We start from the raw sequence: 17,847 nt of genomic DNA, 5'->3' as shown, positions 1-17,847 counted from the left end.
CTTTAACTTAAAGTTTATACTGATAGCAATGTAGTGATCTACAGGGGTGAGAGTAAAAGCATTGCAGTCCCACAGACTTGGATTTGAATTCTGGTTCTGTCCATTTTCCAAGACTTTTTGGCCTTAGGTGAGTTACTTTAATTACCTCTCTTCCCCCTTTTAAAAATGCGGACTGTGATACTGACCTCACGGGGTTTTAGAGATTCATGAGACAATGTGTGCCATCGTTTCAGCTCAGTGTATCGTGTCAGCATGCAGTAGGTGAAGCTGTTAGCGTAACAGACCGTGAATTGTGTGGTAACAGCAATTCCCACAAGAGATCAGTTTCCACAAATCCACTGTGTAATGACAAGCAGTGGAATGAAAATCAAGACCCTTGGATACTAGGTTCTAATCCAGTCTGGTGGTTAAGTCATTTTATTTCAATTTCAGTCGTCCTTTGCATTCCTTTATCATTTTGCTAAAGTAGATTTTCAAGTCATTTTTAAGTTTTTAGACTGGGCAAAAATCCCAACAGTTTTTTGGTTTGTTTAATTAACCAAGATGCATATCTGCTTTTAAAATTTCAGAGTTTTATAAAAAAAAAATATAAGCAGTTTTTATAAGTATAATCACTTTTATTTTAATAAAATTATGTAGGTATTGATTTCCTTCCTGTCACTGAACAGTGCTGACAAGTCAATGAGAATATTGTTGCTTGAGATCTCAAACTTGTAAACATATTTAGGACACATGGCAATTCTGCATCTGGATTTCTATCACTAATGGGGCTCTCAGGTATAAAGTTTTGGGGCTAAGAATGTGTACCAGACGGCCTGTGTTCAAATCCTGACCCTGCCCTTACAAACTGGGTGACCTTGGGGAAGTTTCTTAACCTCTCTCTATTTCACTTTCCTCATTTGTAAAATGGGAATAGTAACAGTATTTTCTTGATAGGTTGTTGGAAGGAATGAGTGAGTTAACACATGAAAACTGCTTAGAGTCCCACATGGAGTAAATAATCAATAAATACTGCTATTATTACTATTGTTGTTATTTTATGAAGGGGTTACATTCTGACATAGCATGAAAGATTACCACATTACTTGGCATTTTGTCATATGTAACCAAAAATGAATTCTTGAGTTGTTCTGATTTATATATTCATTTTCAAAATTATAGACATTTTCAAAATGTCTTTTGGTCTGTATTGTTTGCTTTCAAATTGATACATACCTCTCGGGGCTGCTAGGAGAATTCCTAATCCTGACATAACTTAAAATTCTCTTTCAAAAAGGTATCTGTTGAAACTTATAAGAATGATTTAATATTCATTCATAATTCACTAAAAAAGAAGGATTCTGAAACGAGTACTTCTGTAATTAATAAAAATATCTGCTGCTTTTCAGCACAGGGAAGTTTAACGGTGGAATAACCATGCTGTCTCAGTTGGTGTCTGCTTTGTTCACCCTAAAGCCTGCTCTGGGATTCATCCTCACCCACTCTGAACACTCGTTCCTACTTCCTGTCACTTTGACAGCTTCTCTACCTAGCCCTGACTTTCTGGTTCTTTAGCCCTTACCTGAGTTCCTGATTCTGCCTTCTGCTTTGGGTGTGGGGATTTTCTTCTCTTTTAATTGAACATAACATTTTACTAGAGATTTTGGCTTGGTTGTTGTTTGTTTCCTGGTGCCTTTGGCTAACTTCTGAAGGACTCCTCCTCTGACTGAGGAATTTCTCCTGAGGCTCCATTAAATCCTACCCTGATCTAGCAGATTCAGATGTGGTGCAGTAAACTTGCTCAAGTTACCACTACTGTTCATTCCACTGGAGCCTGGAATATGGATGGAAAATGTAGAATTTCCTGATAAGGGAGCCTGTTGTGGTAGTCCAGTTGGCTGAGTGCAGAGTTTCCTTCCCTGGGAGTAAATGAAATCAGATTCATAGGTGTGGCATTCCCAACCCCTCTCCTGTTTCCACTTTCAGAGAAATTTGGAGGTGACACATGGAAAAGCTCAGACTTTGTTATGCAACTTCATCAATATGTGGACTTCCCTTAATCCAGGTCTGGGGTGGGAGTGGGGATATGGGTCTGAGTAGTGGGTGGGTTGCCGAGGAAAGGAGTCTTGCTGCTGGAGGCACACTGAAGGGAAGTGTAGCTGTTTTGGGGAGGATATGGTCTTCTGAATCTATCAGGGAAAATACTTAATTTGCCAGCTCCTCACCAAGTCCCAGGCCATGGGGAAGAACTACCTAATGCCTCACTCCCATTTCTGAGAAACCCTGGAAGCGGCCATTTTGTTTGTTTGGTTTTGCTTTCAATAAATTAACTTTAGTTGCTAAATCCTTTAAGACTCTTAAATCTAGTTGTTTCACGCACAAAGGACCAGAGCATGGCTTGGTTCCCACACTGTGACCAGGGTCAAAGTATGGGAATGAGAATTGTCCCCGCATTTGGAGTCCAGTTGCATGCTGGAGCTTGTTCCTAAGCCGTGTCTGTGCCAAGTGCATCTGTTCTTCGGTGTACTGCGTGGGGCTTTAGCACAGGAATCAACAGCAACTTATGACAGTACCTCCTGAAACCTTCCAAGTTTCCACCAGGGCCCCCTATGTTCCATGTCTCGTGGAACTACTCGTTTTTGATACTCTCTGACCTCTTAGGCCAAGTTCATAGCTCCTCACAGTTAATGAGATTGAACCATCGTTTGGTCCCAGGAGGATTATGAATGGAAAACAAACAAACAAAACCAAACCTCCGCCCCCAAATTACATTCCAACATTTCTTAAACAGTTTCAGAGCTTACCAATGCTCTTTACCTTATACCAATACAATATCCCTGATATTTCCCAGCTGTTGACGAACAGGGCTATCTAGAGGATCTGCAAGTTGTGTTTGTGATTTTCTTGATTTGGGATAAGTGGAAAGGAAGGTCAATGTTATTTGTTCATAATCTGTGAGAAGTTCTGTTTTAAGAAAGCAAAAGTGACCTTATAAACTCCAACAAGTGCTGCTGCTGCTTGTATATTATTTTCTGGTATTTCTACGTTTTGCTGGACTAGAAAAATGTATAATGTAGTGGCTAAGAATGTTAGTTCTGGAATCACACATTTGGGTTCAAATCCTGACCCCACCACTTGTTAGATGCATGATCTTTGGCAAGTTACTAAACCTCCTTGGACTTCACAGTTTCCTTTGCTATAAAATAGGCATCCTTCATGGGATTGGTGTGAGGATTAAATGTATAGAAAGTGTTTTAGCAACTAAAGCATAGTAAATGCATAACAAATACTAGCTATTAGTAACCTACCAAGGGTTGAGCTGGAAGTATGTACCTCTTGGAGTCCTACTCTTATGACACTGAATCCATGAAGTTTATTGTTGCTGGTGGTATAAGGGGACATGATATAAGGGAAAGCCTATTTTCAGCCCCCAGGGGATGGTGGAAAGGAGAAGAGGGAGAAAGAAAAGGGATTGCAGGTAGTGTAGGTGAGAGTCCTGGTTTTCCTCCTCTTTGAAGACTGGCTGCAAGCTCCCTGTTTGCAGTCAGTAGGAGCAAAGCGCAGGCACAGACTCAGCCTTGAATGCTGGCAGGAGAGAAGCATGGCATGGGGAGGATGTCTCAGAGGTTTTTATTTTTAAATCTGTAGAAGATGAACATTTTTCTGAAGCTATTCTTTGCATTATCCCATTGGATTAAACTCTTCCCTCAACCACAGGTGGAGACTCAGGAGGAAAACTCTAATACTTTTAGACAAAATTAGGAACATTATTTTTTCTCGACATATCTTAGTTTGCAGAGTGAGTGAATTTTGTTGCCCACACTATAATTAAATTGTCCTTGTAACTTGGTGGAGCTCGCCCAATGACCAGAGTGATATTTCCAGGTTAACCCTGAAAAATATATTATCAGATGTTCATGAGTAGACTTTCTTGACATGTTCCGTCTAGGCTGGGTATCTGTCTGTTGCCAAATAGGGCACTCACAGCCACAGAGAGGGATGATTGCTGAAGCTTTCTTGGTTGCTCAGGTTTGTACCTTACTGCTCAGCTGGCAGATCTCTTTGAGAAAGGGATGGGTTCTGGCTACCTGTCAGACGCTGCTGTGATATTTCAGGAATAAATAAATTCCTTACTCCGTTTTGATTCTGGATTATCCTGATCTAGTTCATTCATTCATACCACAGACATTTATTTAACACTCTCTCTGCACCAAACACTGTACTAGATCAGTTCTTATTCTCAACAACATTGCATCCAGTGGGTAATAAAGACACAGAAATGAGTATTCCATGTCTACATCATTGAAACAGATGCTTCAGATATGATAAAGCAATCCTCTTATCACCAGAGGGTTCTGGCACAGGTGATCTTTTGCTGAGATCCACACTTCCTGCAGGTTGCTGTCAGCCAGTGGTGGAGACTGTGGAGTACTAAGGTAGGTCTGTTCTACTGAGACATGAGACTCTTCCAACAGGCAGTTTTGGCCCAAGGACTCTCCATCAGCTTGGGTGAACCTTTTTTGGAACTGTGTTGCAGTCTAGGGCTCTTCCTATCCAATTCTTCCTTCTCCCTCCCTTTTTATAGGTGTCAGACCTACATTGCTGTCTGAATACTCTATTCACCTTCCTTTGCTCCCTGCCACCTAAAATCTCTTGAATGCCTAATCCTATTTCAGCCTATGCTTCTTGTCTTTTTAAAAGATATGTTAAGTGTTATGTTTTCTCAAGTGCACTAGAATTTTGGAAATCATCCCAGATTCTTCCTTCTTCTTCAGCTTTAATATTCATTTGGTCACTAGATCCCTTTGGTTGTACTCTAAAAATTTTTCTCTCAAATGCCCCCCAGTCTCTTTTTCTGCTCTTTTCAACCCATCAGAGTGACTGCAGCAGGGTTCTAACTAGTTTCCTGTTTCAATTTACATCCCCTTCCAGCAAAGCATTTCCACATTACTGGGATGTGGGCTTCATACAGTGAACATACAATCATGGTGCTCCTCTCTTAAAATCCTGCAGTGACTCTCCATTGCTTTGGATAAAGTCCAAATGCCTTAGCTTGGAATGAGAAGCCATTCATCACTTGGCCGCTATTTTCCTATCTGGTTTCATCTTCCAATTCCTTACTTTTTCAAAAGAACCTTGAACTACTTTAGTTCCCAAATATCCATACTCTTCTAGCTGCTACTCTCTTGCATAAGCTGCTTTCTTTGCCTAGAATTCCCTTTCTCACTTACCAGCTTTGTTAAATCCTCTTATCCTTAAAGTCCTGTCTCCTCCAGGAAACTTTCTCTGGCTTTCTCAGATAAAGTTAAGGACTTATTCTGTGTGTTTTCCTAAAATGTTAGATCAAATTTCTGTAATGATTATTTATGTCCAAAATCTGTACCTATGGCGTAGATACTTCATGATCTGTCTCTTATTTATCTTTCCAGTTTTATCTGTTACCACTTCTTCCTCTCCTTGCATCCCCCCATTCTTCTGTTTTCTGAATTTACCACACTCTTTGTCACCTCTGAGTCTTCAGGTAGAGTTCTCCCCCTGTTCTAATATCCTTCTCCCTCCCACTGTAGCCTTTTGCTTGGATAACCCCTTTGCATCCTCAAGAGTTAATTTATATGTCTCCTTAATGAAGGCTTTCGTGAATGTCCAAGGTTGTGTTAAATGCCCTTCCTGAACACTCCCACTGTACCCTTTGTTTTTCCTTATTATAGCACCTAATACACTGATCTAATAGTCTATATTTGTCTCTCCCACTATTCTGTGTGTTCTTTGAAGGCAGGTTGTGCTGTGGGTGATTCTTCTTTGTTTCCCCAGCACCTAACGTATAAGGGACTGGCTGATAATAACAATTTATTGAATGAATGAACCAATGAGGGGCGGCCTAGTGTACTGGAAAGAGCTCAGTCTCAGAAAGACGTTCCAACTTAACCACTGATTTTTTGTGACGCTTGGCAGTCACTTATTCTCTTTGATCTTAGTTTTCCTCACCTGTATGTGGAAATAACCAGATCTCCCTCCTAGAAATGTTTTGAAGATTAGCTGAGATTTGTGATGCCTGGTACACTGCTGGGAACATAATAAGCACTCAAAAAAGTCCAAGAAATAAAAGTTTTCTTCTTTCTTCCTCCTAAGCAATAGTGGTACTCTTTTGAAAACAATTCAAAGTTTGTAATTCCTATTGATCCGTGACTGATCTCATTATTTAAAGCCTTCATCAAATAAACTAAGTCACCCTTTTGCTTTGACTGTTTGCCCTAAAACTTTCCCTACAGATCTGCCAGGTAGTGGAGTTTGGACTCACAGCTGCAGCACACCCACAAGTGAGCCTTCTTGGCTTCCAGTAAGTAGTCAGACTTACAAGACTGTCTTAGGCCACTCTGGCACCAGTGTACTCAGATGGGTATAGTTCAAGGATCCAGTTCACTAGCAGGGAAGTGTCAGACTTTCTTCTTTTGCAGAGTCCTTGCTGCCAGTTATACAGTTCAGGTGCAAGGAGAAGAGATCCACATTTGGGTAAGGGTGGAAGCTTCCCTAAAATAAAAGCCTCATGTCCCAAAGGATCCAATTTCTCTTGTAATAATTTCATAGACATAGCTCTCAGGGTTGAGCCAAAGGATACACACCTAAGAGTCATCCATCACACTCAAGGAAGCAGGAGGTCTCCGTAAGATATTTATATTTAACTGAAGGTCAAATTCTCATGCAGGGGGAGAAAGGATTTTGTTAACACTTTTTCCATAGCGACCCTTTTAGAAGTAACTTCAGATGGAGCCAGCTTACTCGTTCTCGCTAGCCAACATGATCACATCTTAATTATAGTACCTCCTGCTACCGAGAACCCAACAGCTTGGTATATCAACCTCTGAATTGGGTCTGTTACTGCCCAACACTGGGTTTCCCCCTCTTTTTTGGAACATTTAACACTTTTTCTTTTAATTGAGGTATAGTTGATTTACAATGTTATGTTAGTTACTGGTGTATAGCAAAGTGATTCAGATACATACATATATATATCCATATATCAACATATATATATATATCCATATGTCAGCATACATATGTGGGTGTATATATATTCTCTTTCAGGTTTTTTTCCATTGTAGTTTATTGCAAGGTATTGAATATAGTTCCCTGTGCTATACAGTAGGTCCTTGTTGTTTATTTTATACATAGTAGTGTATATCTGATAATCCCAAACTCCTAATTTATCCCTCCCCTATCTTTCCCCTTTGGTAACCATAAGTTTGTTTCCTATGTCTGTGAGTCTGTTTCTGTTTTGTAAGTTCATTTGTATCGGTTTTTAGATTTCACATGTAAGTGATATCATATGATATTTATCTTTCTCTGTCTGACATTTCACTTAGTATGATAATCTCTAGTTTCATCCTTGTTGCTGCAAAGGGCATTATTTCATTCTTTTTTTTATGGCTGAGTATTATTCCATTGTATATGTGTACACCACGTCGTCTTTATCCATTTACCTGTTGATGGATGTTTAGGTTGCTTCCATGTCTTGGCTATTGTAAATAGTGCTGCTATGAACATTGGGGTACATGTATGTTTTTGAATTAGAGTTTTCTCCAGATATATGCCCAGGAGTGAGATTGCTGGATCATCTGGTAGCTCTATTTTTAGTTGTTTAAGGAACCTCCAGACTTTTTTCATAGTGGCAGCACAACTTACATTCCCATGAACAGTGTACAAGGGGTCCCTTTTCTCCACACCCTATCTAGCATTTGTTATTTGTAGACTTTTTGATGATGTCTGTTCTGACAGGTGTGAGGTGATACCTCATTGTAGTTTTGATTTGCAGTCCTCTGATAATTGGCGATTTTGAGCATTTTCTCATGTGCCTATTAGCCATCTGTATGTCTTCTTTAGAGAGATGTCTATTTAGATCTTCTGCCCATTTTTTTATTGGGTTGTTTGTTTTTTTGATATTGAGCTGTATGAGCTGTTTGTATATTTTGGAAATTAAGCCTTTGTCAGTCGCATTGTTTGCAAATATTTTCTCCCAGTCTGTAGGGTCTTTTCATTTTGTTTATGTTTCCCTTTGTTGTGCAAAAGCTTATATGTTTGAAAAGTTCCATTTGTTTATTTTTGCTTTTATTTCTATTGATTTGGGAGACTGACCTAAGAAAACATTGCTATAATTTATGTCAGATAATGTTTTGCCTATGTTCTCTTCTAGGAGTTTTATGACATCATGTCTTATTTTTAAGTCTTTAAGCCCTTTTGAGTTTGTGTGTGTGTGTGTGTGTGTGTGTGTGTGTGTGTGTGTATGGTGTGAGGGAGTGTTTCACTGATTTACATGCAGCTGTCCAGCTTTCCCAACACCACTTACTGAAGAGACTGTCTTTTCTCCATTGTATATATTCTTGCCTCCTTTGTCGAAGCTTATTGACCATAGGTGTGTGGGTTTATTTCTGGACTCTCTGTTCTGTTCCATTGATCCATATGTCTGTTTTTGTGCCAGTACTATGATGGTTTGATTACCATAGCTTTGTAATATTGTCTAAAGTTTGGGAGGGTTATGCCTCCAGCTTTGTTCTTTTTTCTCAGGATTGCTTTGGCAATTCTGGGTGTTTTGTGTTTCCATATAAATTTTAGTATTATTTGTTCTAGTTCTATGAAAAATGTCTTGGGTAATTTGATAGTGATTGCATTAAATCTGTAGATTGCTTTGGGTAGTATGGCCACTTAAGCATATTAATTCTTCCAATCCAAGAGCCTGGGATATCTTTCCATTTCTTTGAATCACCTTCAGTTTCCTTTATCAGTGTTTTATAGTTCTCAGCGTATGTCTTTCATCTCCTTGGTCAGGTTTATTCCTAAGTATTTTTTTGATGTGATTTTAAAAGGGATTTTTTTTTACTTTCCCTTTCTGATATTTCATTATTGGTGTAAAGAAATGCAGCCAATTTCTGTATATTAATCTTGTATCCTGCTCTCTTGCTGAATTTGTTTATCAATTCTAATAGTTTTTGTGTGGAGTCCTTAGGGTTTTCTATATGTAGTATCATGTCATCTACATATAATGACAATTTTACCTCTTCCCTTCCAATTTGGGTACCTTTTATTTCTTTTTCTTGTCTGATTACTGTGGCTAGGACTTCCAGTACTATGTTGAACAGAAGTGGTGAGACTAGGCATCCTTTTCTTTTCCAGATTTTAGTGGGAAGGCTTTCAGCTTTTCACCTTTGAGTATTATGTTGGTTATGTATTTGCTATAAATAGCTTTTATTATGTAGAGATAAGTTCCCTCTATACCCACTTTGGTAAGAGTTTTTATCATGAATGGATGTTGAATTTTATCAAATGCTTTTTCTGTGTCTATTGAGATGGTCATGTGGTTTTTGTCTTTTCTTTTGTTGATGTGGTATATCACAATAATTGATTTGTGTATGTTGAACCATCCTTGTGACCCTGGGATGAATCCAACTTCATCATGTTTTTATGTGGTGTTGGATTCGGTTTGCTAATATTTTGTTGAGAACTTTTTCATCTATATTCATCAAAGATATTAACGTGTAATTTTCTTTTATGGCAGTGTCTTTGTCTGGTTTTGGTATCAGGGTGATGGTGGCTTCATAGAATGACTTTGGGAGTGTTCCCTCCTCTTCAGTTTTTTGGAAGAGTTTGAGAAGGATTGGCATAAGTTCTTCTTTGTAAGTTTTTTAGAATTCCCCAGTGAAGCCATCTGGTCTTGGACTTTTGTTTGCTGGGAGATTTTTTTTTTTTTATTACAGATTTCTATTTCACTTCTAGTGATCGGTCTGTTCAAATTATCTATTTCTTCTTAATTCAGTTTTGGTGGGCTCTGTGTTTCTAGAAGCTTGTCCATTTCTTCTAGGTTGTCCAATTTGTTGGCATATAATTAATTGTTCATAGTATTCTCTTACGGTTTTTTTGTATTTCTGCAGTGTCAGTTATTCTTCCTCTTTCATTTCTTATTTTGTTTATTTGAGTCCTCTGTCTTTTCTTCTTGGAAAGCCTGCCCAGAGCTTTGTCAGTTTTGCTTATCCTTTCAAAAAATAAGCTCTTGGTTTAATTGTTTCTTTTCCTATTTTTAAAAATCTGTATTTTATTTATTTCCTCTCTGATCTTTATTATTATTCCTTCTGCTGACTTTAGGTTTTGTTTGTTCTTCTTTTTCTAATTCTTTTAGGTGGTAGTTTAGGTTATTTGAGATTTTTTTCTTGTTTTTTGAGAAAGGCCTGTATTGCTGTGAACTTCCCTCTTAGGACTGCTGTTGCTGCATCCCATAGATTTTATATGGTTGTATTTTCATTGTTATTTGTCTCAGGTATTTTTTTTTTAACATCTTTATTGGAGTATAATTGCTTTACAATGGTGTGTTAGTTTCTGCTTTATAACAAAGTGAATCAGCTATACATATACATATATCCCCATATCTCCTCCCTCTTGCGTCTCCCTCCCACCCTCCCTATCCCACCCCTCTAGGTGGTCACAAAGCACTGAGCTGATCTCCCTGTGCTATGCGGCTGCTTCCCACTAACTATTTTATGTTTGGTAGTGTATATATGTCCATGCCACTCTCACTTTGTCCCAGCTTACCCTTCCCCCTCCCCGTATCCTCAAGTCCATTCTCTAGTAGGTCTGCATCTTTATTCCTGTCTTGCCCCTAGGTTCTTCATGACCTTTTTTTTAGATTCCATATATATGTGTTAGCATACAGTATTTGTTTTTCTCTTTCTGACTTACTTCACTCTGTATGACAAACTCTAGGTCCATCCACCTCACTACAAATAACTCAATTTCGTTTCTTTTTATGGCTGAGTAATATTCCATTGTATATATGTGCCACATCTTCTTTATCCATTCATCTGTCGATGGACACGTAGGTTGCTTCCATGTCCTGGCTATTGTAAATAGAGTTGCAATGAACATTGTGGTACATGACTCTTTTTGAATTATGGTTTTCTCAGGGTATATGCCCAGTAGTGGGATTGCTGCGTTGTATGGTAGTTCTATTTTTAGTTTTTTTTTTTACATCTTTATTGGAGTATAACTGCTTTACTATGGTGTATTAGTTTCTACTTTATAACAAAGTGAATCAGTTATACATATACATATGTTCCCATATCTCTTCCCTCTTGCATCTCCCTCCCTACCACCCTCCCTATCCCACCCCTCTAGGTGGTCACAAAGCACCGAGCTGATCTCCCTGTGCTATGTGGCTGCTTCCCACTAGCTAGCTGTTTTATGTTTGGTAGTGTATATATGTCCATGCCACTCTCTCACTTTGTCACAGCTTACCCTTCCCCCTCCCCATATCCTCAAGTCCATTCTCTAGTAGGTCTGTGTCTTTTTTCCCATCTTACCCCTATGTTCTTCATGACTTACTTCACTCTGTATGATAGACTCTAGGTCCGTCCACCTCACTACAAATAACTCAATTTCATTTCTTTTTATAGCTGAGTAATATTCCCTTGTATATATGTGCCACATCTTCTTTATCCATTCATCTGATGATGGACACTTAGGTTGCTTCCATCTCCTGGCTATTGTAAATGGAGCTGCAATGAACATTTTGGTACATGACTCTTTTTGAATTATGGTTTTCTCAGGGTATATGCCCAGTAGTGGGATTGCTAGGTCATATGGTAGTTCTATTTGTAGTTTTTTAAGGAACCTCCATACTGTTCTCCATAGTGTCTGTACCAATTCACATTCCCACCAGCAGTGCAAGAGTGTTCCCTTTTCTCCACACCCTCTCCAGCATTTATTGTTTCTAGATTTTTTGATTCTGACCGGTGTGAGATGATATCTCATTGTAGTTTTGATTTGCATTTCTCTAATGATTAATGATGTTGAGCATTCTTTCATATGTTTGTTGACAATCTGTATATCTTCTTTGGAGAAATGTCTATTTAGGTCTTCTGCCCATTTTTGGATTGCGTTGTTTGTTTTTTTGATATTGAGCTGCATGAGCTGCTTGTAAATTGTGGAGATTAATCCTTTATCAGTTGCTTCATTTGCAAATATTTTCTCCCATTCTGAGGGTTGTCTTTTGGTCTTGTTTCTGGTTCCCTTTGCTGTGCAAAAGCTTTTAAGTTTCATTAGGTCCCATTTGTTTATTTTTGTTTTTATTTTCATTTCTCTAGGAGGTGGGGCAAAAGGGATTTTGCTGTGATTTATGTCATAGAGTGTTCTGCCTATGTTTTCCTCTAAGAGTTTTATACTAAGTCCAGCTTATTCTCAAGGGAAGGGGCATTAAGCCATGCTTCCTAGAGGGTCTCCCAAATCTTGTCTACTTATTTCTCGTCCCAAATTTTCATACTTACGGAAGCAGAGAAAATAGCTCCTGCTTTCTTATCTGCCAAGTCCCCTCACTACCATTTACTTTTTCTACCCCAGCAATGCTGCTGCTGCTTATACTCTTATCGTGATCCTTGCTGCATGCAGGCCATGGAGGGTGGAGTTTGGCACTTCATCCTCCCTGCAAATACCTGAATCCAGTACCCAAGAGGTGGTGCTGACCCAGTGAGCGAGAACTCCACCTCTTCATAAAGTGGTGGGGAAGAAGCTGGAAAGACGATGAACATGTGTATATTTATAGCTTTTGTTCCTATTACAATTAATAACAATTAATAACATGCTTAATTTTCTCAATTTCTGAATTTTTAGACACATGCTGTACATTAAGAGAAGAATTAATTTGCTCAGGTTAGCAGTTGCTACAGAAGAGTTGCCTTCTAGATGCCATCTAGTGGCAATGTAGGCACAATTTGGGGTGGCATTGGAAAAGTCTATGTCCAGGAATACAAAATGTTTGAGTCCCTGAGATATGTCAGATGTAGAATAGGAGATGGAGCTGTACTTGGTCTGGCAACTTGTGGGGGGAAGGCATTTTTTTGGATGAAAGTGGCAGACCTTAGTCTTTGAAACCAAAGTCCCTTAGCTGCTGCTTCCTCCTTCATGTGGCTTCTATGCCTTGGCTAGCCTCTCTGCCATCATCTCCAGCTCTTCCCCCTCTGAGCCCACCACTGGCTCATCCCTGAGACACTGATGGCTACCCGTCCCTCTGTTCTGTCATAATGGTCACGAGGAATCAGACCTGTTGAAGGTGTCCACGACATGGGAGAAAGATCTAGTCAGCCCTTACTCTAGAGAATTGCCAACAGTAAAATTAACTTCCTGTAAAATTGTCAAGTTAATTAAATTTTTGTTCTCAATTCTTCTTCTCATTTCTTCTTTAATTTTGAAATAAAATGAGAGAGTAACATGCAAAATAGAATAGAAACCAGAGCTATTGCTCTCTAAGCAATGCAAAGTGCTTATTTTAATAAACTCCAGAAGTCAAAACTGAGTTCTCATGTTTTGCATGGAAAGGATCACATTTTTCTAAATTATTGCAGGTAATCCAGTTATCTTTGCCAGTAGAGACTGTGTATCCCCTGATGAGATGAAGTAGAAAATAGGTATAATTTTGAAATAATGTGTGTTAAGAAAAAGATGAACCTGTGCATTAATTGCTAGATATTTTTTAGACAAACATTATTCTTATTAGAATTAACTAATTATCTCAGTTCTCTACGTGGTTTAGCCTTTCTTAACACCACTTGTAAAGCAGCCTGTCAAGAAACCATCTTTATATTTCTAGTGATTTTTTTTTCTTTGAGCCAAGACCAGGCTTTCTGGATACACGTCAGTTGGCTGCCATGCTTTGCATGAAGTTCCACTGCCCAGGACCTCAAGTGCGGCAGGGTGGGAGAGAAGGGCAGTTTTGTTTGCCATCCAAAAGTCACTGTAGAAGCCTTGGAGAGGTTCTTGCCTCATCCAAATTTTCTGGCCAGTGGCAGTTATGGCTTTCCCCTCTGCCTCTCCACAGCTGCAGGCAGAGTTCTCAGGCTCCAGGCCCTCAGCTGGGTGGGGTGGTGCACAATGTGTGCACCCTGGAAGCAGGGCCTGCTCCCTGCTGTGTTCCTGTGCCTCCTCCACTGCCTGGCACATGATAAGCGCTCTGTACATCTTACCTAATGAATAGAAATCCGGTCCCACAAGCTATTATATTACTAGTAGAACAGCTGAGGTCCAGAGAGGGTGCTGGCTTGATTGCAGCTTCATAGAGTGCCCAAGGCAGCGCGGGCACCTGGCACAGAACCTTTTTACTACACCCGTGCTGCCTTCCTAAGAAGCCTGGCCTTTCTCCTTCTTTCCAATCTAATTCCACTTTCTTCTCATTTCCTCATAGTTATTTCTAGCCTGTTTTGAACACTGTACTGGTTTTCTATTTTTTGTGAAGACAAATTTAGCAGCTTAAAACAACATCTATTTATTATGTCACAGTTTCTGTGGATCAAGACTCCTGGCACAGCCTAAGTGGGTCCTCTGTGCAGCATCTCACAGGCTGCAGTTAAGATGTTGGCTGGGCTGTGTTCCTTCTGGGGCTGTGTTCCTTCTGGAGCTGTGTTCTTTCTGGAGCTTGCCAAGCTTACTGGTTGTTGGCAGGATTCAGTTCTTTGCATTTGTAGGACGAAGTCCTGTTTTCTTGCTGGCTGTCAGGTGGTGGGATTTGGGGGTGGGGTGGGGTCAATCTAAGCATCTAGAGGCTTCCCACAGTTTCTCACCATGTGACTCTCTCACAACATGGCAGCTGGATTTTTTAAAGCCAGCAGGAGGGCCCAGTTCCTCCTCCAAGACATTAGCTGATTAAATCAGGCCAACATGGGATAGTCTACTTTTTGATTAACTCAAACTTGACTGATTAGGAACCTTAATTACATCTGCAAAAGCCCTTCATCTTTGCCATGTAATATAACCTAATCACAGGAGTGACATCCCATGTTATTCACAGTCCCACCCCTGCTCAAGGATTATTCAGGGTATGTACACCAAAGGGTGGGAACCTTGGGCGCCATCTTAGAATTCAGCCTCCCATAAACACATTTGCATTTGGCTGGTCCCAAGGAAGGTGGAATCTGAACAGTAAATGAAGCACTTTTCCTATATTTCTTGATTACTCTGCTAGTCTTTTTTCACTTCTTTGAGCTCATCTCCTTCCTCTAAGACCTTGATGTGACATATATGTTAAGTCAAGTGTGTGTGGATAATTGATCATAAAGGGCAGATGATCTCAAAGATCCTGATTAACAGTAATGGCTCCTTTACCTGACCTCCTATATTTTTTATTATTTGGCACTTAAAATATGTTTTGGTTCTCTGATTGTTTTCTTTCCCCAAACTTCCCCTACTTCTCTCTTTAATAATGAAATATATTTTTAATTTCTGACTTTATTTGGCTTTCACGCCTATATGTTCAAAGTTCTTTTTATGAAAATAAATTTTCCTTTTTGTAAGAATGAGCTCACATCTGGCACTGTATGGAACCTAAGACTGTTTTGGTCTTTCTTATTGAGACATCTTATTATATTATGTGTTGGTATCTAGATGTTAGCCCATGACCCTTGAGAAGGAGAGTTGATGTTTCTGATATGTTTCAAATCTCTAGTCTCAGGGTTTGTTCAGGGTTCATTCATGTGGATGCAAATATAGAGGGGTTTATAACTTCTAAACTCTCTGTTCCTGGTCACAGCTGTTCAGTCTGTGCTTGAGGACAGGTTACAGAAGGGTAAGACCAAATCCAGATTTTGTGATATGAAAATTTACTGTGAGTGTTGTATCCTCTTCAGGGAGTCTGCAGTTTAGCCAGGAGCCGTACGCATTCATCGACACTGAAGCAGAGCACCTCCTGAGACGGCAGTGGGAGACTTGCCCAGCCATGCTGACTGCTGTCCTAGGACTGTTAATGCTGGTAGCAGTGGCTGAATTTCTCATTGGCCTGGTTGGAAATGGAGTCCTCGTGGCCTGGAGTTTTGGAGAATGGCTCAGAAAATTCAAGGGGTCCTCATATAACCTCATTGTCCTGGGCCTGGCTGTCTGTTGATTTCTTCTGCAGTGGTTGATTATGGTGGACTTAAGTCTGTTTCCACTTTTCCAGAGCAGCCATTGGCTTCGCTATCTCAATGTCTTCTGGGTCTTAGTAAGCCAGACCAGCCTGTGGTTTGCCACTTTTCTCAGTGTCTTCTACTGCAGGAAGATCATGACCTTTGAACACCCTGTCTACTTGTGGCTGAAGCAGAGGGCCTGTTGTCTGAGTCACTGGTGCCTTCTGGTGTACTTCATGATCAGTTTGTTACTTATAGTTCAGGGTAGCTTAGAGTTCTCCAATCTTTCCCAAGGAAACAGCAGCATTTTATACCCCCCTTCAAACTGGCACTGTCTGTATATATTATGGCTCAATACAGGAAGTATAATGCCCTTCATGGTGTTGCTTATTTCCTCTGGGATGCAGATTGTCTCTTTGTGTAGACACCGCAGGAAGATGAATGTCCATACAGTCGGCAGGAGAGATGCTCAGGCCAAGGCTCACATCACTGTCCTGAAGTCCTTGGGCTGTTTCCTTATACTTTACATAGTTTACATCCTGGCCAGCCCCTTCTCCATCACCTCCAGGCCTTTTCCTGCTGATCTTACCGCTCTCTTCATCTCTGAGACACTCATGGCTGCCTACGCTTCTCTTCATTCTGTCATATTGATCATGGGGAATCCCAGGATGAAGCAGACTTGTCAGAGAATCCTGTGGAAGACAGTGTACACTTGGAGAGAAAGGAGTGGTAAGGAGACTGTTTTGAGACACTTTTTTGATAGCTCTCCAAAAGGGGGCTGACTTTTACATATTTAAAATTTTTCCTTCTTTTTAAAAAATTTTTTTATTTTATATTAGAGTATAGTTGATTAACAATGTTGTGTTAGTTTCAGGTGTACAGCAGAGTGATTCAGTTATACATAGACGTGTATCTTTTTCAAATTCTTTTCCCATTTAGATTATCACAGAGTATTGAGCAGAGTTCCCTGTGCTGTACAGTAGGTCCTTATTGGTTATCTATTTTAAATACAGCAGTGTGTACATATCAATCCCAAACTCCCAATCTGTCCCTCCCCCACCCCCAGTAACCGTAAGTTTGTTCTCTATGTCTGTGAGTCTGTTTCTGTTTCATAAATAAGTTTGTTTGTATCATTTTTTCTTTTAGATTCCACATATAAGCGGTATCATATGATATTTGTCTTTCTCTGTCTGACTTATTTCACTTAGTATGATACTCTCCAGGTCCATCCATGTTGCTGCTAATGGTATTATTTCATTCTTTTTTTAAAAAAAATTTTTATTGGAGTATAGTTGATTTACAATGTTATGCTAGTTTCAGGTGTACAGCAAAGTGAATCAGTTATAGATATACATATATCCACTCATGTAGGGTATTACAGAGTATTGGGTAGATTTCTCTGTGCTATACAGTAGGTTCTTACTAGTTATCTATTTTATATATAGTAGTGTGTGTATTTCATTCTTTTTAATGGCTCAGTAAAAGTTTTCCTTCTTTAACGCTCTATCAATAAATGGGCAATAGAAAATGCAGAATAAAAATCAATACTGTTTCTCTTTTCACAATGCAAAGTACATTATTTTAATGTATGATAGAAATCAAGGCTAGGGCCTTATGTTTGGTAAATGAAGTGTTATGTTCTGTTTATATATAGAAAATAATTCATTTCTTTTAAAATTACATACATAAGTTGTGTTTTTCCTATTATATTAAATAGAGATTAGGAACAATTAATATAGTGATCCTTAATTTTTGTGAAATTTCATCTATCTGTTAATGTTAGTCATTTTAGATAAGCTTAAAAAAAAGTACCAAATAAGTTTCCCATTTCTCTACTGTAGTTGGTCTCGCTATCTAACTGAAAAACAAAACAAAATATATTTCTATTTCTGGGAGTTTCTTTGAGCCCTAGACTTGCCTTTCAGGATAAAAGTCAGTTGGCTGCCACAATTGGTATTAA

General features: G+C 39.3%; 1 protein-coding gene across 1 annotated transcript; it reads left to right on the top strand.

Moving 5' to 3' along the window:
• Positions 1 to 15,721: 15,721 nt before the first annotated feature.
• LOC309826942 (taste receptor type 2 member 5-like) lies at positions 15,722 to 16,669 on the top strand (the record flags this gene model as incomplete). The annotated part of the gene is given in 2 exon segments (XM_082661403.1): positions 15,722 to 15,883; positions 15,887 to 16,669. Coding segments are annotated over 2 exon segments (945 nt in total).
• Positions 16,670 to 17,847: the final 1,178 nt, after the last annotated feature.

This window comes from Grampus griseus (assembly GCF_964374135.1).
Source record: "Grampus griseus genome assembly, chromosome: 9".
Lineage (NCBI taxonomy): Eukaryota > Metazoa > Chordata > Mammalia > Artiodactyla > Delphinidae > Grampus > Grampus griseus.
This window is presented reverse-complemented; position numbering and strand designations above follow the sequence as displayed.